General features: G+C 38.1%; 1 protein-coding gene across 11 annotated transcripts in view; it reads left to right on the top strand.

The window, feature by feature from the left end:
- Positions 1 to 24535, top strand: part of LOC135194931 (uncharacterized) — a 1136289-nt gene that overhangs the window by 1057911 nt on the left and 53843 nt on the right. For 9 of the 11 annotated variants that reach the window (XM_064221135.1, XM_064221136.1, XM_064221137.1 and 6 more), the window contains 3 exons: positions 10581 to 10638; positions 15145 to 15321; positions 22324 to 22668. In XM_064221135.1, the coding sequence (XP_064077205.1) occupies positions 10581 to 10638; positions 15145 to 15321; positions 22324 to 22668 (580 nt within the window). Of the gene's footprint in view, positions 1 to 6421; positions 9281 to 10580; positions 10639 to 15144; positions 15322 to 22323; positions 22669 to 24535 lie in introns of those variants that run through there. The other 2 variants (XM_064221140.1, XM_064221139.1) reach the window with 2 other exon arrangements.

Consider the following 24535-nt stretch of genomic DNA (forward strand, 5'->3'; position numbering starts at 1 on the left):
TAAAAATTTATCCTATTTCTTCTTCTCCGCCTTCAAACTTCTTTTCACGCCGTATGATTACTTAACTCAGGCGATTCGTGTAACGCACGAATGCCAGGCACCATGTTTTGCTCTCGCGTAAGCAACAGCCCATAAATTGGGCAAAACACTTTGACCATTTTGGCAACGAACATGCCTGCCCGCAATGGTTTTAACGCCTCATAACCATACGGCGTTGGTAATTTGACGCTTGCGTAATATATGCGTATAACCTTCGAACTTCTGTGGATATGCAGGGAATACTTAACCCTCTCTACGGACACGCCTAAGTAAGATCGGTGTTGTTAATCGTATATGATAATTAGCATTTGCTAGACGTGAAATATTCGCATGAATTATAATTGAATTGAGTATGAGGAGGGCAGCTTTTAGAAGTTGTTCCTTCTCGTACCTTGGTTTTGTTGTGCTGGTAATGGTAGCTTTTAATTTCTTCATTCCTTCCTAAGATCCACTCTCTCTCTCTCTCTCTCTCTCTCTCTCTCGTATGGATCTTATTCCTGAAAATAAATTGCAGTTATCTTACTTTCTCTCTCTCTCTCTCGTATTAGGGAGCCTATTCGTGAAAATAAGCTCCTACTCTCTCTCTCTCTCTCTCTCTCTCTCTCTCTCTCTCTCTCTCTCAAGCTCCTACTCTCTCTTCTCTCTCTCTCTCTCATCTCTCTCTCTCTCTCTCTCTCTCTCTCTCTCTCTCTCTCTCTCTCTCTCTCTCTTGGATGCAGTTGAATTATTATACAACTTCATTCAAGAAAATCAAATATTTCATTAAGTGGCGTCCCATTTTCTTTAGGCGTATTTATTTGACTTCATGGCCGTCAGTCATCATGTGTGTGTGTGATTGTCTGTCACGATGCTACAGGATGATATTTTCAAGCTGAAGTTGAAGTGTTGTTGACTCATGCTACTACTAATACGGCATAAACATCGTGGTTTTTAAAGAGGCCAAGGTCGGTCGGAGGTCAGTGAATGTGGCGGATAGGACAGCTCTCGTGCCGTATAAAGGGCGATTGTAATGGTGTTTAATGTCTCGGCTCTTCCTGGTGCCAATTATAAGGAGGCAAAGTATTTGTTTTACTGATTTTGAAGTGTAGGTAAATTATTTAAGACAAATTCTCAGGTGTTGCTTATTAAGTCCCGGGTACTACAGACACCATGGGGTCCCGACTATATTTCTTTTTTATTTTCTTTATTCGAAGCAGATGTTGACACTCGTAAAATGCTTTCTTGTTAGGAAGGTAGCCTATGACGTTTTCAGTTGCTAAATTTGTCTCGATGTTATATGTATAATATATATTTTTTTTATTCGAAGCTAATTATTTTTTAAATGGTTCAAGTGATGATGTTAACACTTGCAAAATACTTTCTTGTTAGGAAGGAAGCCTCTGTCATATTCAGTTGCTAAATGCATTCTTCTCGTGAAGGAATAAATAATGGACCTTTGTCGGCTGTACGATTTGTCAGGTAGTATAGTATGTGGGCTAATGATGGGAATAACACTAAGAGACAGAAAAAGAGCGACATGGATACGAGAGCAAACTAAAGTAGATAATATTCTAACAACAAGTAAGAAAAAGAAATGGACGTAGGGAGGACATATAATGAGAATGTCAGATAATAGATAGACGAAAAGAATAACAGAATGGGTCCCTAGAGATTGCAAACGAAGCAGGGGAAGGAAGGGAAGAGAAGAGAAGACGATGGATTGACGAGCTAAGAAAATTTGCGAGTATAGAGTGGCATAGAAAGACCATTAACAGAAGGGAGTGGAAGGACTGAGGCAAAGCTTTGTTCTGCAGTGGACTACCAACGGCTGAATGATGATGTGGGACCTTTACAGAAACAGCGAGCCATTCAGCACGGATAATAAGGAAGAAAAGGGAAAAGGAAATGAAGTAAGATAATGATTTTTCTTAGAGAAGGGATTTTGTTACTCCAAACATTAGGCTTTTAGCCATCAGCCATGTGGTTTCCATCTCCCCTAAACATTTTTAACCTGTTGCTGTAGAATGAAGTCTTACCTTTCTGTCTGTCTCGTGAAGTGTTCTTTGTGCATTCTTTAAGAGGCAAGAATTTTCGTTACGCAAGGAAAAGAAATTGTTTATTTCATTGTCCGTGTTTGTCCCTTCCGAACAGGTTTTGTGCTTCGTTTTTATAAGCTTTACCTCATCGACTGTCAGCACTTGAAGGATTACGTATGCTTTTGTACCCCATTGCTTTTTCGTCACAGTTGAAAGCACGCAATCAATTGCCTGTCAGTGCACCGCTGGCTCAAATTGAATTTCTTGGTTGACATTTACGACGAGGAATAAGTATTGGTGTTCGGTGATGAAGCACTTGCTAGTCTCTCTCTCTCTCTCTCTCTCTCTCTCTCTCGTAGTCTTATGCAGTGTGTAGGCAATAATTGTATAGTAAATAAACGAATTACCTTGATGAATATTAGCGTTCTTGGAGTTATTCATTAAAAAAAACATCTCTGTATGTCTGTTAGTATTATAAAAACCCATACGCGAAAACTTGAAGCTATTTTAATTCAAAACTCCAACAATTTAAAACTTTTGCCAAAGCAGTTTTTAACCAGATAGTTTCTTAAATGGCATTGTCGAAAACATTATCACAAATTTAGATAAGTTGTGTAATTTATTTTTGTCTTAGGATGCATTGAATTTATTTACTTATTTATTTTTAATTACTAGTACATATCCAGAAGTAAGCCTTTCCGGAATTCCTAATGGTTTTTTTTTTTTTTTTTTTTAGATAGAGAGAGAGAGAGAGAGAGAGAGAGAGAGAGAGAGAGAGCGCTAATCACTCCCCTTACCAAAGCAAAGTTTGCATTAATATATATCTCAACCAAAAATCCCATTTAGTTTTTAGATAGTGTTACTAATTACACACACACATACACACAGGTAGATCCTGTTGGCTTTCAGCTCCAAAGCTATGAAGATGAAAAGAGATTCCTTATCAACACGAGTACCTGAAGAAATTGAATTATCAAATAGCGTTAGAAAAAAAGCCATAAATTTAATTTTCTTAGCTGACAAAATTCTCTCGCAAATTATTACGTCACAAAATCAGTTTTTGTGTTCAGAGTCGTCTTCGTGCCGGGAGTAGGATATTTAATCAGCTTGTTGCGTCGAGAATGTATTGGGACGGCAGGGGTGTAATTATGCTGTCTTTTATGTCAACCTCTCTCTCTCTCTCTCTCTCTCTCTCTCTCTCTCTCTCTCTCTCTCTCTCTCTCATATGCCACTTTTTAAAGGATAACACTAAATAGTAGTTTATTTTATAATAAAAATATTCCAAACGTTTCTACGTTTCTTGCCCATATCTCTCTCTCTCTCTCTCTCTCTCTCTCTCTCTCTCTCTCTCTCTCTAAAAACAGCGAATCCTTTCATTGCCTTTTGAAGCGGACGCATCGCTACTGGAGCCTGGCTCAGTTGTGCTAATTAGCTCGAATAATTATTTGCTTTTAGCATGGGACGGTGATACTAGTTAGTTTGAGCTGTTGGATTACTTTATGGAATGAGACGACGGATAATTATTGCATTTGGATTCACCTGTTATGCAAATGTTTATGCCCTTGATTGGTTTATGTATCCATACATTTAATTAAGTATTATGTATGTGTTCTGGCGTCAAGTACATTACACATGATATCTTACAGAAAGTTTTCTTTATATTAATTTTTTTATTTTAATTTTTTTAGTGTCATATTAGTGGGGGGGGGGGCGAGGTAGTGCCGTCAGTACTCCTCATTTTAATTTTAGGCATTAGTTAAGGTTCTTTGCAGTGTCCTTTTTGGCCCCTGGCTGCAATGCCTTTCATATTGATTGACTTCTACTTTTAATTTCTTAGTATGCCCCGTAGGGCGACAGTGCACCTCATGCGGGGCACTGTAGGCATTTTTTGAAATCCTTTGCAGCGTGCCTTCGGCCTCTAGCTGCAACCCTCTTCATCCTCCTTTCATATTCATTCCTCTATCTTACTTTCCACCATCTCTTAACAGTTGATTCACAGTACAACTGCTTTGAGGTTTTCCTCCTGTCACACCTTTCAGACCTTTTACTCTCTATTTCCGTTTCAGCGCTGATTGACCTCATAGGTCCCAGCACTTGGCCTCTGGCCTAAATTCGATATTAAATTCAGTTTCTTGGTATAAGAATGATCGTGGATTTTGTCTGTTTTATGTAACACGATTCTAGGCACGTGTATTATAAGGTGTCATCTGATAGCGGTATGAGTTCATCAAACGTAAATGGGTAGAGTTAAATTTCTGGTTAATCTTTTGATGAATCACGTCGGCAAATTAGTGAAGGTTCTTGAGTATTTGCAAGAGACGAGGTCATTATAATAAGGTCAGACACGTGGGGGAGAGAACTCTTTCAATTTCAGGAACAACAATCTTGTGTATATATGTATATATATACATATATGTATGCGTATGTGCATTGTGCATATGTGTATATCTGAATCACGAAAATTTGGAACGTGGCTCATACCTTTGTGTGTATATGTGTCTATACACAGATTTATGTATATATAAATTAAAATTATGTTTTGCATTAATTTTAGTCAAGTTCAAGACTCGAGGAAGCTACATTCATCGTTGTGCAACTAAACACGAATCAAACTTGACACTAACTTGAATTAATGAGAGATTGTAACTTCATTTTCCTGGAAGCTTCACTCTATCTTCTACAGGATTGAGGAATATACTTTTAAAAATAAAGTTTTTGAAGTCAGTGGTCCATAATTGCAAGGCACTGACATTATTTCCGAGATAAGTAGATATAACGTATTTGATTTTTTAATATGTGCACTCTATACTTTGGGTCGTCAGATATATTACCGATATAGGGGCAACCTTCTGTTTTCCCTAAGCTTTACAGATATTGTAATGATGATAAAGTTGCAGCATTATGTTGCTATGTGGACTAGACAGAGCCAGGTAACTTACATACTAATTATATATTTGCGTTTGCAATACATTATTTATAATGCAAAAAAGGTATCTGGGTGAGTGGAAAAATTGGAAAGGGGATTATAGTCGGAACCTAAGGCTGGAATTTGTCAGTGGCTCGTATTGTCAACTGTCCATAATGAAATTAAAGTTTAGACGTTGAATACAATCTAAACAGAGGAGGCACAATAGCTGAGAATGAATTGTTTACATAAGAAATGTTGAAAAGGTTAGTGCTTAGCAAATTGGAGAGGGTGCACTAGTGCATTCAGGGATGGTCTAGCCATGTGGAAAGAATGGGGGATGATAGTTTCGTGGAAGGTTTATGATATGGATATGGAGAAGGTGGCATATAGCTGGATAGATGGAGTGAAAGAATGATTGGGAATGAAAGGCCTTTATTTCAGGAATCCCAGTTGCACAGCAGGATAGAAGTGAATGGCAGTGTGTGTGTGTCAGGGTATAGTATGGATGTAATATTGAGCATTATTACCCATTTTCTGAAGTACTACCACTCCTAGTTAGGAAAACGGTTTTGTGTTGAGATCTTTCACAAAAGGTAAACTTCTCCCACCATACACCAATTTACCATTTAGAAGGGTTGGCCGGTAAGGTGTCTCAGCAAATCTTAATGTTGAGAGTGCTAGCTTCCACATGCTTTTTTCTTAATGTCATCAGATGCTATACCCGTTTACTTATCGGAGACTTGTGAGCAACAGATGGGGAGTAAACTCTGTCCCACCAGGTCAACCCAGCCCCAGCCTCAGAATCTCTAGGACCTTGTCCTTGGGATCTGTCAGACCTGATCAATGCATGAACTGTGTACCACGTGGTGTTAGCCTAGGTCTTTTTGAGTTGAGGTTGTTAGTGTCATGACTGCATACATTCAAATATACATTAGGTAGGGAAACCTCAGGGTAATGTAAAATTTACGTGTCTATGTATGTATCGGTATATGTTATTGATTACTTTTTCTAAACTTTCGATTGGAGTACTGTTTTATTTATTTTATTTGATATCAGAATTGGAAATTTCATGTTTGCTCTCATTCTCATTTTTCCCATACCTTCCTCTGTCTCCTGATTAATGTTTTCTAGTCATTTTGTGATATTGTCAGATTGTGGGGAGGGAGAACTGAATGCTAAAATGTGACTTATCAATTTCCTATATATATATTTTTTCAACCATTTAAACAACCCTATCAGGTTTCTGGAGTAAATTTATGTAGGGAATCTTCAGTGCTTTTACATGGTGTAACATGACGTTACTGAACGAACACTGTCATTTTTGTTTTACAAAGGTAGCACATTCCCATTCGTAATTTCAACACAATTATTTCTGCACTAATTGAAAAGTAAATTTAAATGTTTAGTAGCTTGTTGCTAATTCATTAATGGGTGTTTGTATTATTGCACGCTGCTAAAGGATGTCTCGTAAGCTCTCAGTCTTACCCGAAGAAGTGGAAGAAGTGTCCTGTGGATCTTCCATATCATCCCGTTCCCCAGTCCCTCTTTCTCCTTCGCCTATGCCAGAGTACAACCAGCATAAACAAGAAACTTCATCGGAAACTGAAAGACAGTCATCTCTTGGATGGCGCAGTGGACGAGAAAGCTCTGGTGAAGGTGACGATGGCTTGGCCCAAGATCACCGTCAGTTGTCCTTGTCATCCAGTTTAACTTTGCCCCTTTGTGGTGGAGAGAATGGAGGGGATGATAGTAGTGGTGGGGCAATGTCAAATTCGCCCTTCAATCTTTCTCCCCTTCTTATCTCTCCCCAGTCCATCACCTCACAAGTATTGGCTTTAGCCTCCCCAGTTTCACCTTTCTCTTCATCACCGTACACTGCCTCTTTGGAGGACCTATCTCCCGTCACAACTTCTGACTCTCATTTCTTTCGTGATTCACAAACTGTGTTGAGTAAGTATCACAGTGATAGTGAATCTCAACAGAGATACCACGGAGAGAGAATGAGCACCTCTTCTCTCACAGAGTCTGCTGATCTTTTGTTTGAAGTACAAGCCGATTCATCCGATCAGATGTCAGATGGTTTAAGTCGATCAGATTCAACGGAAAGTCGGTTACCTCCTGAGCGCAAAACTAGTGGTAGTTCCCTCAACAATTTCAGAACTTTGAAACAAGGTGATGAAAAGTTTCCTTCCAAATACATGGAATCCAAATCCATAGATTATTATATCCCAGTGGATGAAAGCATTCATAGTGAGACACGTCCTTTGTTGGGTGCAGCTGAGGAAGGCAGTGTGTTGGACAATCGGCGATGGTCAGCTGGTACTCTGAGTCAGCCAGGGACCTCTCCAGCTGGTTCTTCTACATCTGGCCGTAGCTTATCTCATTCCCGTCCCTTACAGCTCGGTACTATTGCTCCAACCGTCCACAGTCTTGTGGCTCCCTCTTCAGCAGTTGCCTGTTCTGTTATGGCGTGTGCCGATCCTTCAGGAGATACTATGAAAGACTGTTATGTTAGTGATTTAATGAGAAGAGATTCTTTGTCATTACCACCTGGTCCAGCTAAGCTTTGGTGGACCCCGAGGTCAAGGGCAGCATCACCTTTGTTTTCCTCTGCCGAATCATCTCCTTTGGGCTCCCCAGCATACCGAACCCCTCCGGAGGGCACCCCTTGGTCTACTCCACGTCCATCATTAGAGTACAACTCAGACTGGGAACTCCGATCTGAGCCAAATAGCGGTGGGGACTGGAGTCTTCCTGAATGTAGCCAGCCTCATGGTGGCACACCTTTCCACACGCCCAGACCCTCCCTCACCCCCCGCCCTTCTTTAGTTCTGGAACCAAGTGAGGGCCCTAGTATGTTGCTATTAGGAGGAGATGCACCGACACGGACACCTCCAGGTATGCCTTGCAAGCTGCTTATCCGGCATGACTCGGATTCTTCACCACAGGAGGAAAATTGGGCTCCTGCACCCTCCTCTCCTAACCCAGAATCTGTGCAGCAGAAATCGGGTGAAACCTGTTCTCTTCCAGACCAACGTTATATAGAGGATATAGATTCTCATCGCGAGAACGAAACGGAAGGGGCTCCTGTGTCTCTACCAGCAACCAAGACTGGGGATTCCACTTCAAAAGAGGACAGTGAATCTGCTGCTCACACAGCTCTGCCCCAAGAAGAGTAGCTGTGGAAGAGCAGTGGTAGAAACACACATTTCACAGAAGGGGAGATTTAGTGCCTGTGTATGTTTCACAATTAAGCTTACACATTCTAGGTCATGACGTTGAAATGAATGGGGGACCATGTTTAACCTTTGGTAACCACCGAAATTGGGTAATTTTTGTAAACTGCAATGGTGCGTTCAGGTGGATCAGTTCGGAGGATGTGACCCCCCCTTCATTTTGATGTTATTTCTGTCTGACGCACAACTCTTTTTATTATAAAGCCAACATTGCCTTCCACTTCTGCAAAGAGAAACAAATCTTACTAGATTTTATAACTAAGTGGACAGTCAATATTTTACGATGTGAGTATATTTTCTCTTTATTCGGTGTTTCATTTTAATCATGTACATATACAAGATTCAATATATAGATGAATTTTATCTGACTTTTTGTTATATTTTGATATTTGAGGTCAGCCCCTTCACGTGACTGTAAGAAGTCCTTTTTGTGTGCTATGTGATCCGAGAATGTGTTCTCTGAATTATTACCCACGAACTCGACAGGACCGACGGCAGCCCTTTATAAATGTGAGCAAGAGCTTCGAAGAAGCTTTACGCTGTTGTATCCCGAAGCAAAGAGGGCCAGTTGTAGTAGATTGGGCAAGGAAGTGGTAATCGCAACAACAGAAAATTCGTCTGTGAAGCTGGAAGCCTACGGCTGCGAATATATCTCGTACTCGTCACAGAAGCCAGAGAGTAAATGCTATAGGAAATTTCTCCTCCTGAAGTGTATGGCATTGCCTAGACAATGCCAGGACTGTAATACTCCATTCTCTTTGTCCACTTTGCTCACCTTATCAAAGTGTTGCTCTGCCATTTCAAGTCCTTCCTCAGCATACGATCACCAAACGGTTTTTCTTCTTCTTCTTCCTCCCATGTTCCACGTTACTCTTCTGTATCGTTTAGGTAGATTTGCGGTATAATAGTTGATCATGTGTCTTCTTTCACTATTGTACTTGGGTTCAGTACTGTATATTGGAATTGTGATATAGATTATGAGTTCTATCACTGTTGTATAACGTAAATATTTTGTATCAGAACCATGATCAAGTAAGATGTTGGGAAAGATGATGAAATTATTTGAATATATCTTGATAAAATATGTCATTTTCTGTAGTAATATATCATGTTTCACTATCGTTGTGTTTGGTTTAACCCCTCTGCCTTGTCTGTTTCAGTGGCCTGTCAAAGTTTAGGGTGGACAAAGAATAACAATGATTTTAATTATATTTTTTCTGCTAGCACTGTCTTCAAAACATTTGAAGTTCTTACGGTTGATATTTTAAGTCAATTTCGTAAGTTTAAATGCTAAATATCGATATTAAGAACAAAAACATCTGTTAGGCTGAAAATGATTTGGGTAGATTTATAATTTCTCAACCTGGAATAATCACTGATTGCTTGAATTTCATATAAGTTATAAAGTACTGCTTTTGCCATCCTACTTGAAGATCAAGCGTTGTGAGTGATTCATACAACTGTAGATTCCCATTCTGGAAAAAGGTATGTGACATGTTGCTTCCAATTATGGAAAAAGGGATGTTGCTTCCAGTTCTGCAAAAGGGTTATGACATGTTGCTTATCTTGAAAAAAGGGATATAGCATGTTTCCAATACTGAAAAAAAGGAATACATGTTTCCAATTCTGGAATAAGTGATCTAGTACATTTTTCCAATTCTGGAAAAAGGAATATGACATGTAGTTTCCATGTCCGGAAATAGGGATATAACATGTGTCCAGTTCCGGAAGAGGATGTCCTCCCTTTTTTTTTCTTCTTTTTTTCTCTCTCCAAAGGAGTCCGCTTTTCTCAAAAAGTGTTTATTGACTAATGAATTGATGAGATAATGTTTATAGTTTTAGCAAACAAATTTGTGGATTGTGAGGTAAGATCCGAATGTAACTTTTGTCTCTTTTGATTATGTTACTGGTTTTCACAGCCATCATGTGGCTGTATTCTGTTATAAAATTTAATAGTGACCGAATGTTAAATGCTACACATAAAATATTTGTTGCAAGGTAGTCCACGAGTTATCATATTTAGCCAAATTAAAGATGCAACCGACAAAGATTACGTATTTGTTTTAATAAAGCTTTAAATTAGTACTGAATGTTTGCCTTTGAATCTGCAGTTGCAAGGAGTTTTATTTATAAGTGTTTACCTAGCAGTAAAAGACCCTTATTCATTGTTTTGCATTTATTATCCGATGATTATGTGATAAGATTTTATTTCCCCCACACGAATTTCTAAAATTTGTTTTGATGTCTCCAGGCACCTGTCATTCACACGTACTTAATACTGTGGCATGCCACCTCACCCTATCCTCACTTACTGTAGCTTTTGTTTACAATTTTAGTGATGTAGATTCCACATTAATGTTTGCATCTTATTTTTCCTTGCAGCGTGAAACCCAAGAAACCCGATGAGAAGTGTCGTCGAACCGGTAATATACACGCACAGGTATGCTGTTTGTTGTTTGTTAACCTTACTGAATTGTTTTCCCTGCTGTCATGCAAATAATGAACGAATGACCAAGATGCGATCCAAGGTAGGAATCTGTATGAACGTTGGCTGTTTGAATTCAGTCTTCTTTTCAAGACTTCCTTCACTACTCTGCATTGTGGGGATGTTATCGTCTCCCCTATAAAGTCAGAATATTATCTGTTTTTAAAAAGATGTTGGACATATTTACATTTCAATCTCTAAATGATGATTGTGAATTTCGCCAGATGTACACTTAAATGTAGTTTTGTGTTATAACATAATTCGAGAGCATCTTGGGTATTCATTGATAGTGGCTTTTTAGGAATAGTCATAACAAACTCGTTTATTCCATAAATTTAATTATTGTGATAATGAGTTAATAACATATTTAGCCAATTATGCTTTCATATTTTGCCCAATTGTGCTTTTTCATAAATATCTTAGTTTTTTTACCTTTACATTATCATGTGAAACTAAGTGAAGGTATTAATACACACACACACACACCTGTTGCTTACAAACATAGTTTTCTGGTCATTGATTTGGCTCCAATCCAACCTTTCTTAACACCGTCTTTGCCAATACTGCCTCCATCTGTCTGTGCGTCGTGTCTGTCTCCTGTAACTCTCCCCACGCGTCAGTGTGATGTATATATATATATATATATATATATATATATATATATATATATATATATATATATCTTTTTCTAAGTTATCGAGCTCCATACCATTTTCTAAGTTATCGAGCTCCATACCATCCACGCAAACCGAAATGAAATTAAATAAATAAATAATTGATCACTGATACATTTTTCCAACTGTGCTGAACTTTTTTTCATCACGTTGAAATATTTTTCCACGTGTCTGACCTTTTCACTGCGTAGCTACGTCACACGTCATTTACCCAGTATCCAGCATCCGTTTTGGTAAGAGGGCGTTTTTATCAACGTCACCGTGACATTTTATTTTTTTTTTTCAATATTCACGAACACCAAGCTACAAGTGTCGTTTAATGTCCAATTCGCTCCGCCTCGGAAGTAACACCTGAGGGGAATTATAAATAATTGATAAGTGGCGGGTCGAATCCACAGGTGACCCACCGCTAATGAATTGTAATTCCCCCCCCTTCCCCCCCCCCCTCGGTATTATTATTTCCAAGTCAGAGAGACTTTCATATTAAACGACATCTGGAGGTTGGAGTTTGTGTGTGTGTGTGTGTGTGTGTTGTGTGTACATTTTAATAGCCAAAGTGACTTCGTAAATTTCGTAAATTTCAGAGCCCCCTCCCACCCCATTTTTTTTTTCTATTTGGCAAACCTCCGCAAGCATTGAAATCCAAATAATCCAAATGGGAAATGAATGAAGAAACACATCTATGGTTGGATTCGGACCCAAGCAAGATTTTAAAGTTTTTTATTTTCTATTTATTTGTTTATTTATTTATTTATTTATTTATTTATTTATTTTATTTATTTATTTATTTTTTTTTTTTTTTTTTGCCAAACCTCAGCAAGCCTTGAAATCCAAATGAAAAATGAATGAAGAAGCACTTCCTTCCATGGTGGGATTCGGACCCAGGCAAGATATTTAAAATTAGGTTGCCGTAGACCACCACACACACACACACACACACACATTTCTGTTCTCGGTTGGGAAGAGTCTGTTAATATTAAGTTCGATACCATGCCTCAAAGTGTCTGACCTTGGGAAAGGACCCCCGTGTAGGCGTAACTGCTTGTTGAATAGAAACAGACAGCAAAATTAAATATCAAAATGACGGTTTAATGTATAAAAATGAGCGGTGCAGGAATACCGTACGGCTTCCTCATCGATTGTTATAGGTGTCCTCGCGAGCCTGACTAATAGAATTCTCTTTATCCTGACTTGAAAAGGCTTGAAAGGCAGATGCGGTGATCTGCACGAGGGACTTTCCCATGCTTGCATCGAAGCTGCATCTCCATCAGAGGAAGTAAGATGAAGAAAAGGGTCTTACCCTTTTTATCTCCATTTACTGTACCTCCGTTCATATTCTCTTCCTCCCATCTTATTATCCACAACCCACTTGTTTCAGCATTATTCTCAGCGCTGAATGACCTCGTAGGTCCCAGCGCTTGTTTTATGAACCCTGTCTCGAAATAAGAATATTTGCTGTGATAATATAACGTCATTAATATGAATGCGGTTGTAGTTGCATGCCTTTTTATTGTGTTGTCTCAGTCGAATGTTGTCATACCGCATTTTTTAGAAGTAGCATCACATAATTAATAACACTAGCAAATATATGCATACAGAAATTATGTATGAAAATTCGTGAAGCAACTAAGTCTAGGGGCTTAACCAGTCGTTTCACGGGCAGAACCAGCTCCGGTTCTGGGAATCCCTTCTCACCCCCACTCCCTTCGGAATGGGTTGGGGCGGGAGGTAGGATGAAACCCCATTATAAACCCTCTTATGGGTGCCCACTATAAACCTGCCAAGTTTCATGCCCATCGGACCAGCCGTTTGGCCGTGATTGAATGACAGACGGACGGACAGACATTACGCCCATTATAGTAAGATACTTAGGATACGCTACATGAGCTTAATACACTACAATAAATAATTATATATTTATTACGTCACCATCCCTGTGTTAATAAGCTTATTAACGTGATATCGTGGACGTAGATTTTAATCACTTAATAGTGATGTATAGGTATTGTAGGATAAAGAATTCGGGTAAATTGAAAGTATTCGATACATCTGTTGTAAAAAGGGTTTCCTGTTCGTTTAAGAGAGAGAGAGAGAGAGAGAGAGAGACTACAACTTGTTACACTTCGAGATAAACAAGTGGTCATATTCAACTAGAGAGAGAGAGAGAGAGAGAGAGAGAGAGAGAGAGAGAGAGAGAATAATTACAATTTGTTACACGCCCAGATAAACAAATGATCATATTCACCTTAGAGAGAGAGAGAGAGAGAGAGAGAGAGAAGAGAGAGAGAGAGAGAGAAGGGGGCGGGAGAATAATAAATAATTCTGCTAAATTGATTTTGATTATGATTTTTTTATTAGAATATCTGGCTCAAATGTGAAATCATAAAACATTTTTTAGTACTCGTTTGAAAACTAATGTGTTAAGGTGTCCATGGTGGTTAGAAAATTAGGAATACAAGAAGTAATTTAAGAAATGTTTATTACTGGTTTAGTCAAATAAATTCATTTGTTTTAACTAACAGAAAACTGCACTTGCCAAGAAAATGGCTCTTTCAATGAGAAAACAGTGGTTTTGTGGTTTAGCCGTTTACCTGTGCTTCTTGTTCAGAAGGATTTTAGAGTCTAGTTGTGACTAGCCAGAACAGATTTCTTAATTTTTTTTTTTATTTCAACGACGCCAAGGCGGTTCATGTAATTTCAAGTTTTTTTTTTTTTATTTTTTTATATTTTATACCCCAGGTTTGTTTGTTGGTGAAATTACACAAAAATTGTTGGTATGGATTTTGACAGATTATACCAACAGTATAATTTGTCCTAAGTCTTTTGGCAACAAGTGATTACATTCTGTGAAAGTCTGAAAAAGAGACCAGTTGGGTGGTGACCTGTTGCGTGGATTGTTCAGCCTTGACGGAGGTGTGCGTTTTCTTTACGCTATATATAGAGTTGTCAGCCTGTGTTTATTTCCTTCGAAGAGGATGCATATATTTACGAACTTGAGGTCATGCTGTCCTGCCAGGCAGTCTGGAAGCCAGTCATGTCTCAAATATCATGGTTTGACGAGTAATACAACCAGTGTTATGAAAACTGAATGAATACATGTCATACATGCATGTATACGCTTTTGACAAGTAAACAGATCGTCCCTTTATCAACCTGTGTTGGTCCCACCGACGCAGTTATGTAAAAACTTACATAACACCACAGAAACCAGGAGGGGTGGGGCGGGGTGGGGGGGGGGGGAAGGGGGCATCTTGCAACGCTTCATGTAAACCAAGACAACTGAAGGTTCGAAACGTTGTAGCAGCTGTTTACACGAGGGATCGTCTTGATCGTGTTTGGTTAATCTGGATTTAACTCCTCTCCTAGCTGAGGTCTTTTCAGTTACTGAGAGAGAGAGAATGATTACGATTTGTTACACTGCCAGATAAACAAGTGGTCATATTCACACGGAGAGAGAGAGAGAGAGAGAGAGAGAGAGAGAGAGAGAGAGAGAGAGAGAGAGAAAATAATAATTCTGCTAAATTGATTCTGATTATGATTTTTTTTATAAGTATCTCACTCAAATGTGAAATCATAAAACATTTTCTTTATTACTCGCTTGAGAACTTGGTTGAAAAGTTGAGAACATTCATTATGTAAAGGTGTCCATGGTGGTTAGATAATAAGGAATACAAGAAGTAATTTAAGGAATGTTTATTAATATTCTCGTAAGTGAAAGGATTTTTTTTTACTATCAGAAACATGCTCTTTGAATTAAAGAACCCCTTCGTCTTGCGTCTGTTTTCAGATCGGAGGATCTTTAGGAAGGAGAGGAGGAGGAGGAAGAGGAGGACCCGGCGTAGGAGGAGGTAACAGCGACAGCGAAGACGACGATAAGGGCAAAGATCAAGAGTCGTCGCCCTTCTGTGTCCCTGCGTCCCGCCCCCCTCGGCTTCCATTTACACGACAGATAAGATGCCATTCGGTAAGGTCCTCTTCAAGTTGACATAATCACTCACTTCTGCGAAGCGTAGTACTGAACTACTTGTTTACTTATTATTTTTTTTTTTGCGGGGGGAGGGTGGGGAATGGTGCCGCCAGTGCACCTCACGCCTTACACTGTAGGCATTACTTGAGGTTCTTTGCGGCGTCCCTTAGGCCACTAGCTCATTCTTTTTATCATACCTCCATTATTATTCTTTATCCCATCTTGATTTCCTTTCTTAACGATTGTATCTCCTTTCAAACCTGTTTTTACCCCCAGTTTCCCTTTCAGGGCTGAATGACCTCAAAAGCCCCAGGATTTGGCCTGAATTTTATGTTTCCTGTGTTTTGTACTTTTTTTTCTTTTTTTTTTTATTTTGGCGAAAGTAGCTGAAACTCAGTCATTGCATTTCTCCCTTAACGAAATGAACTCGTATTTTATGTTTGTATTCAATTTTGTCTACAACCGTGTATTCTATTTTGTCTACAACCCAGTGGAAACTGTGGCATTATTATTATTATTACTAGTATTATTATTGCCGTTGTTGGTATAAAAAAAGAAAGGGATATTTCATTGTATCATCTTCCAAGCATATGCAGCTCAGTTTAAACGTGTTTGTTTTTATATCTGGTGGACGATCAATCATGTACAAATTAGGTACTGGGTGCTCAGTGAATGCATCTCTCTCTCTCTCTCCTCTCTCTCTCTCTCTCTCTCTCCTTTTATCAAGAAGTTTTCGAAGGTTCCACCAAACGAATGAATAACTTGCGGTAGTAGAACCTTGTGAGTGATGTACAAGGTGTCCATAAAGTCCCAGTACCATCACAGTATTTATTACCTAGAATGGTACTGGGACTTTATGAACACCCTCCCTGTATAAATAGTTACAAATTGATTATGATTAGAGATATAGTGAAGAGGACACTAATGATACAAAATCAGACTGCTTCAGTATTTACAGAGTTCTTAACTGGTTATGTGTTATGGATGTATCAGTAATCAATTGAAAACCGTATTTTACCGTAATACGAGTATGAGGTTAATTCCAATAGTTTATGTTAATCTAACGCAAATTTATCAATAGATAATAATCTTATTTCTACTCACATTGATAGAAGATAAATATTATTTTTAGCATTGTTAATATATGTCTTTTATAATTCAGTCATTTTTACTAACATTAATAGACGATAAGTATTTTTTTAACCTTGTTAATACATGTCTTTTGTAATTTAGGCATTTATACCAACATTAATAGACGATAAGTGTTTTTCTAACCTTGTTAATCTATATTTTTTATAATTTCGGCATTTATACTAACATTAATAGACGATAAATATTTTTTAACATTGATAATATATGTCTTTTATAATTCAGTCATTTCTACTAACATTAAACATTAATAGACGATAAATATTTTTTTAACATTGTTAATATGTCTTTTATAATTCAGTTGTTAATATGTTTTATAATTCAGTCGTTTCTACTAACATTAAACATTAAAAAACAATAAATATTTTTTTTACATTGTTAATATGTCTTATAATTCAGTCATTTCTACTAACATTAATAGACGATAATTATTATGTTTTTTAACATTCTTAATACATGTCTTATAATTCAGTCATTTCTATGATAAATATTTTTTTAACATTGTTAATACATGTCTTTTATAACTCAGTCATTTGTGAGTTGTGATTTATCAATAGTTGTTCAGTACTTGTACCATCTTCCTTTCTTTTTTGGGGGGAGGGGTCTCGACAATAATTATGCAGCGGTCTTTTATAAAAAGAATTTATTGACGCTTGAGCTTCTAACTTCTCCTCGGTACGTGTAAATTCACCGAAGAAGAAAACTCTCGTGATGTATAATAGTACCCGGTACCCAGGCACGTTCCCATCTCCATATATGCCGCCATTTTTGTTTTTTTTTTTATGCCCCCTTTTTTTTTTAATGCCCCCCCCCCTTGTTAAAGGCTGTTGTACCTTTTCACGGTATTCAGACATCCATCACTGGGAGAAATTGATGGAGGGTAATCGTCCGTCTTACTGGAGGTTTGGACTAAAGGAAGAGTCAGTTGCGTTTTAGGGTAAAAAGTTCCTCTCTCTCTCTCTCTCTCTCTCTCTCTCTCTCTCTCTCTCCTTCTTCTTCTTCTTCTTCTTCTTCTTCTTCTTAGAAACACGACGATTGCGAGGACAACTAATAGAAACATTTAAAATACTGAAAGGTATAACAAAAGTAGACAGTAACCTATTTACGTTAAACGAAAACCAGACAAGAAGTAATGAATGGAAACTAGAACTGAAGAGATACAACACATCCCACAATGGGAACTTCTTCACATACAAGATTATGTGACACGTGGAAGTTGTAAACAGCACCAGTGTGGAGGAGTTTAAAAGAAAGCTAGACAAAATCATTAGGACTCTGTGAGTGAACAGTATACCTGCTCCTAGAGATAAGTGAGCACAAGATGTCTCCTCGGATGGACTAATAAGTCTTTGAGACATCCTAATCCTTGTAGCTCTCTCTCTCTCTCTCTCTCTCCGCTCTCTCTCTCTCTCTCTCTCTCTCTCTGTTCCTTCCCTCCCTCCCTCCCTTCCTTCCATGAATTCATTATAGGCCGCCAATTATGGGGGAGGGACGACCCTCTTGTGCCCAGTAAGTGATAGTTACGATCGGGCTGATTGAAAATAAAGGACCTGCAATCGAATATAAAAGTCCTGCAATTAGGGGTCGTTCATCAGGGAAGGTTCCTGTCGCTTGATCGATGACGTTTCTCGCGTCTTTTTTTATTATTTTTTCCCGGCTGTATATCTTCTGTTAATAATCTTTGGGAATGAGTGGCGAGTGGCTGATTTGCTTAAGTTGTTTTCCTATGTATTTTGATAATTTTTTTATAATTTATTTGTTTAATGTTTAAAAGAAAGCTTAATTGTAAACTTTGACTTGTAAAATAGGAGGTATTTAGTTGCCTGTATTATTACAGAGAATTGTTGTACAATAGGAAGTATTTAGTTGCCTGTATTATTACAGAAAGTTAGATATTCATTAAACTTCATCAAGGAGCTTAAATTATTACATCACTTTCCTTCCGCACAGAAAAGGTCAGGTAGATTGACTTGCTGATAATTTCCACACTGTTAATGTCACTTAATTGGTCGTTAGAATTATGAAAGTGTACAGGCACTGCGACGGCAAAGGAAAAACTCACGAATTTTTTATATATATTTTTTATTTACCTCTTAATTAAACGCGAGACATGGCATTCTTATTTAAAATGCTGAAATTGGATACTATTTCTTAGCAACCTTCCCATTCCCCCTTCTATGAATGAATGACAACACAAAAAGCTCCTTTTGATTGTCAAACAATGGGTCATATATAGTTTGGGTTTTGCAATTAAATGGTTGGGATGTATGTTCACTTCATTGTCTTGCTGGTAGGATCCTCTTGAAGAGCGCTTTATTCCATGTTAATAAATAGAAAATGCTGACGTATGCGTTAAGTTATAAAACCTTGTTCTAGTATGTGAATGTTACTTTGACAAGTGTTGTTTTTTTTTTCTATCAAGGTCATCCTAATCGACTGGGTGGTTTTTATAGTCTGGGGTTCCGGGTTGCATCCTGCCTCCTTAGGAGTCCATCACTCCTCTCACCGTGTGCGCTGTTTCTATAGCACACACTTCTGCATGAGTCCTGGAGCTGCTTCGGCATCTAGTTTTTCCAGGTTCCTTTCCAGGGATCTTGGGATCGTGCCTCCCGGTGTCCCTATGGCTTTAGGTACAATTTCCACTGGCATATCCCATATCCTTCTTATTTCTATTTTCAGGTCTTGATACTTATACATTTTTTTCTCTTTCTTTCGCATCTACTCTGGTGTCCTAAGGATTATTATTATTATTATTATTATTATTATTATTATTATTATTATTATTATTATTATTATTATTATTATTAATACCTACATGTGTTCAAGGTATCAGTTAAGATAATTCACATAGGATTCTTGCGTAAGTTGCGTTTTAACGTTCTGTCTGGAAGAACTGACTTTCACAGGGGATATGTTGTTGTTTATATATATATATATATATATATATATATATATATATATATATATATATATATATATATATATATATATATATATATATATATATATATATAATATGAGAGAGAGAGAGAGAGAGAGAGAGAGAGAGAGAGAGAGAGAGAGAGAGAGTTTGCTAAACGTCTCCAACAACACTCTCAAAATGCAGGAGGGCCGAAGAGACCTATAACACAAAGGAATATACTTCCAGCGATTAGTGGAATTGTTATGGTATTTATGCGCGTGCGCGCGAAACAGCATGTGCAAGTGATTACGCACGAACGTGCATATGTATTGTTTGACAGTTGGGTAAAATGGTTTATATACAATATATATAGACTTCAGGAGGGTCCATGCTACACATGTTGTTAAAAAGGCCAAGTTTATTAACACCAAAAAACGTTTCGCACTACTCAGTGCATCTTCAGTCTGTGAAAAGTAAAAGACACAATAAAATACATTATTAACATAATAATTTTAACATGTGTATCATGGACCCTCCTGAAGTCTATATATCTTTCTTTCTGACTGGAATATTACATATTATCATATATATAATATATATATATATATATATATATATATATATATATATATAATATATATATAATATATTAATATTATATATAATAATATATATATATATATATATATATATATATATGTAATATTCCAGTCAGAAAGATATATAGACTTCAGGAGGGTCCATGATACACATGTTGTTAAAAAGGCCAAGTTTTTATTAAACACCAAAAAACGTTTCGCACTACTCAGTGCATCATTCAGTCTGTGAAAAAGTACAAAAAGACTCAATAAAATACATTATTAACATAAAAGGAATTCACAATGTAATTAAAATTTACAAGTTAAAACAATAAAAAGTAAAAGCATAAAAAGCACGTAAAACAGAAAACAAAAAGTAGTGCGAAACGTTTTTTGGTGTTAATAAACTTGGCCTTTTTAACAACATGTGTATCATGGACCCTCCTGAAGTCTATATATATATGTATATATATAAACCATTTTACCCAACTGTCAAACAATACATATGCACGTTCGTGCGTAATCACTTGCACATGCTGTTTCGTGCGCACGCGCATAAATACCATAACAATTCCACTAATCGCTGGAAGTATATTCCTTTGTGTTATAGGTCTCTTCGGCCCTCCTGGCATTTTGAGATGTGTTGGAGACGTTTAGCAAACTCTCTCTCTCTCTCTCTCTCTCTCTCTCTCTCTCTCTCTCTCTCTCTCTCTCTCTCTGTTTTGCTTCCTTTGCTGCAACTTTATTCGTGGTCTGTTGCTCGCTTCATTGACTGCAGATCAGTGCTTCCTTCTGTGCCTTTATTTATTTATTTATTCGTTTGATTTAATTACTCATTTATTTATTTAATTACTTGTTTATTTATTTATTGATTTTCATTTACTTTGTTATTTATTTACTTGCTTATTTATTTCATTTATTTATTTATTTAGTTTAATTACTCATTTATGTATTTAATTTATTTACTTGATTTATTACGTATTGCTTGCTTGCTTACTTATATGTGTCATGTATTTATTTATTTACTTATTATTTATATAATTATACTTTGTTTTCTCTAAAATTTATCATAATTGTTCCCATTTCATTGTGATATGTTTGGAGATTTATTTTATTTTTCTGCTAATTCAGTCGTCGTCCCCATCTCGTTAATTTGGCACTTAACACCATTGGGGGGTTGTGGGGGGTGGGGAGGAGTGTGTTAGTGCCGTCAGTGCACCTGGCATTATTTAAGGTTCTTAGCAGCGACCCTTCGGCCCAGAGCTGCAGCCCCTTTCATTCCTTTTACTGTACCTCCGTTCATAATCTCTATTTTTTTTTCTTTTTCCTTAACCCTCTCTTAACAATTAACTCATAGTGCAACTGCTTTGAGGTTTTGATCCTGTTACACCTTTCAGACCTTTTTACTGTCAATTTCTATTCCGTCGCTGAATGACCACATCATATAGGTCCCAGCGCGTGGACGTGGGCCTAGATTCCATAGTCTATGCTAAATACATCCCCGCGGGAAGTCCCTGCAGTGTTGTTCTTTACGTTTATCGAATCCGCAGCGGACGCGAGTGAAACCAAAGGATCCTTGGGATGGCCACAGCCTGTTTACGGTTTCCTTCTATGGCCGCGGCTTTTCTGCTGGAACCTACTGGAACGTCCTTACCGATCTCTCCTGCAGGCACGCACAGCCATCGCGTATGGCGACGTAACTTGATTGTATTCAAATGGTTCTTTTTTTTTTATGATTATTCGCCGAGGCCAGTCGCCGGGATGGCTGGATGGATGGTAGGTTGGTTGCCTGTTGGCTATCTGTATGCCAGTGTTGGCGAACCTCCCGCGATCCTTTGCATTCTAACATGAAGTTTTATTATATCTGGAGTGTAGTTTGATCCGTTGACGTGTGAAGGTATCGCCGGACGGCTTGTGCGTTTGGAGAGGAAATTAGTTAGTTGCAATTCCCTATATATAATAATTATAATCATTCTAAAGCCAGTTATATTTCGCTTGTTTGGAAGTCAGTAACGTAACCCACATTGCTCCCTCTCTTTGGAAGAAGAGGAATGTTTTAACGAAATCGAACCGTGGCCTTGTGAAACTGAAGTGAAGTGTGTAGGTATATGGCCTCCCTTGTTTTAAGCTAAATTTGCTTGTTATTTGTTCCTTATTGTGTTTGTCAGACAGGTAGAATTTGTATTCTGGCCGACGTTGCGTCAAGTTGATGGAAAGGTGTTGGGAGTGTATGACTGTGGGAGGTGGGTTTATCGTTAAGGATTGATTATCTGTCTATAAAATGTATTTTGGGTTATTATTATTGGAATGTTTTTTTTATCGTGAAGGAGTGTGACCCTACGGTTTATCAAACTTGACTTTAAACCACAGGACCCCCAGGTAGCCCCACTGTCTCCTCCCCCGTCTTTGGACATGGAAGACGACGACGAAGAGATGGCTAAGGACCATCGACCACAGGAGGAGGAGGAGGAGGAGCTTGAGTTACCCTCCACCCCCGAGTCGGGTCCTTCCAGCGCCTCGGCCTCCGGGGACGTATTTACAGCCACTCCTGCCTACGCGACCTTCTCCAGCGGGTCGTCTTCCAACAGACGACTCCATCTTCCCAAGGTCGATCCTACAGACCCCGGTGCCCTCCTCCAGGAGTCTGAGTCGACTCCTTCGACGCCCGCCGCCTTCAAGTCGAAGGAGCAAGAGGACGAGCAGGAGGAAGAGGAGGTCAGTCAGTTTCCATCCTGCCTGCTGCCAAGGGGGAGATCGGAGCGAGGGGGGAGAGAAGACAAGGAGCGCATGTCAGACCAGGTGGCAGCTGTCGATGCTTGTTGGCTTGAGCCCGGCTTTATAGTGCTTCTTCTTCTTCTTCTTCGGCAAAGGTTATGGGGTTTCCTCTTACGCGACTTGTAAAATGAAAAACTTCTTATCTTTTTTTTAATGCTTGAATAGTTCGTAGAATGAGGCATGTGTTGCTTGTAAATTTACGCTAAGGTTTATTTATTTTTAATTCATTTTTGGTTTGGTGCATGGTTTAGAAAACAGTGAAATAACTCCACGCGCATGTTGTTTACATAGACACTTACTAATGTAGAAATGGTGACAGCGGGTTTCTGCCTGGCATATTATGGCTTGGAATCTAAGAACGTGAAAGCGGTTTTCTGTCTTGGTATATTATTTCATGTCACGATATTGAACAACATTTATTTTGTTCCATATTGACCTTTTTTTGTTTCAAGTATTATTGCCTTTGACCAAGTCAGTTACATACTATTAATAAGTTGCCGTCTGTTTCAAATGCTTTTCTCTAGGCATCCAAGCATGTCTTGCTTTTAATGCTTGTCGCATTTTGGCCACGGGACGGTAGCTAGTCAGTGGGCTGAAATTTGGGGAAGAGCTGGTCACTCAGAATGCCTGTTGCTGCCCCGTTGTTAAATATGAGATTTAACTCTCTTTCCTTAATTAACTGATTGTAACATTTAAGCTTATGTCTTCTGTTACTCTTATGGCTTTGCATGGAGACAGGATAATTATTATTTCCTCATTGGGCGAGTCGGTTGCATACTCGTCTATCAATCTAGTAGCCCGAGTTCGCTTCCCGCTGCTGCCAGTTAGGAACCAGAGGAATTTATTTTTGGTGATTAGTCTTTTCTCGATATAATCTGGTTCTAATCTCACAATAAGGTGTAGGTCCCGTCGCTAAGTGACCAATTGCTTCCTAGTCACGTAAATGAAAATCTAATCCTTCCAGGGCCAGCCCTAAGAGAGCTGTTAATCAGCTCAGTGGTCTGGTTGAACTAAAAGATACTTGAATTATTTTAAAGGATCGTTATTAAACGCTGAAGCACTGCGATGCAAATGTGAGCGGTTTAGAGATTTTCCCCTTGAAGAGGGAAGAGTGATCGGTCATGCTTGATGTGTGTGCTTCCTCAAAGGTCATTTTTATTATTATATAAAACTGAAACAAATGTAGGTTCTGTTGTGACCTTCAAGTTCTCTCAACACCGGATCATAATTTGTATTTATTTTATTTATTTATTTTTTTAAGAGCATACATATACCTTATGATATTTCTCTTGACTTCAGCTTGGAATATGAAGTACGGTTCTTGTAATATGCTCTTAGCTGCTCTCAGTTACGTGCCAGCTTTGCGAGATATGTCAAAAGTAACAAGCGAGGTTTCTATCATTTTTATTTTTAATACTTTCGACAGTACTACCTTCGAACACTTAGTAGGTAGTTTAGTAGGATATGTAATTCCTTAGATGACGTTTTTCTTGCTTTTTTTTGTCGATTAAGAAAATTGGTCGTGGCCATTTTTGACCGGGTTGGCTCTCGACCGTATACCGCGGTTTTTTTTCGGATTTCGCTTATTTCTAGGTAGAAGTTCGACCGCGGACGCTATCTGCGGTTTTTTTTTTCCTCGGTTCCCTAAAGATATCTGAGTTCTCTTCAAGCAGAGATGTGTCTGTGTTTACGTTGCAGAACATTTTTATTTTGATTAATGCTGTAATCTGTAATATGAATATTCACAAACTATTTTTTTGACAGGTCCTTAGTGATATTAAAAAATAATAAATATTTTATTATTTGT

Source organism: Macrobrachium nipponense, chromosome 15 (genome assembly GCF_015104395.2).
Source record: "Macrobrachium nipponense isolate FS-2020 chromosome 15, ASM1510439v2, whole genome shotgun sequence".
Lineage (NCBI taxonomy): Eukaryota > Metazoa > Arthropoda > Malacostraca > Decapoda > Palaemonidae > Macrobrachium > Macrobrachium nipponense.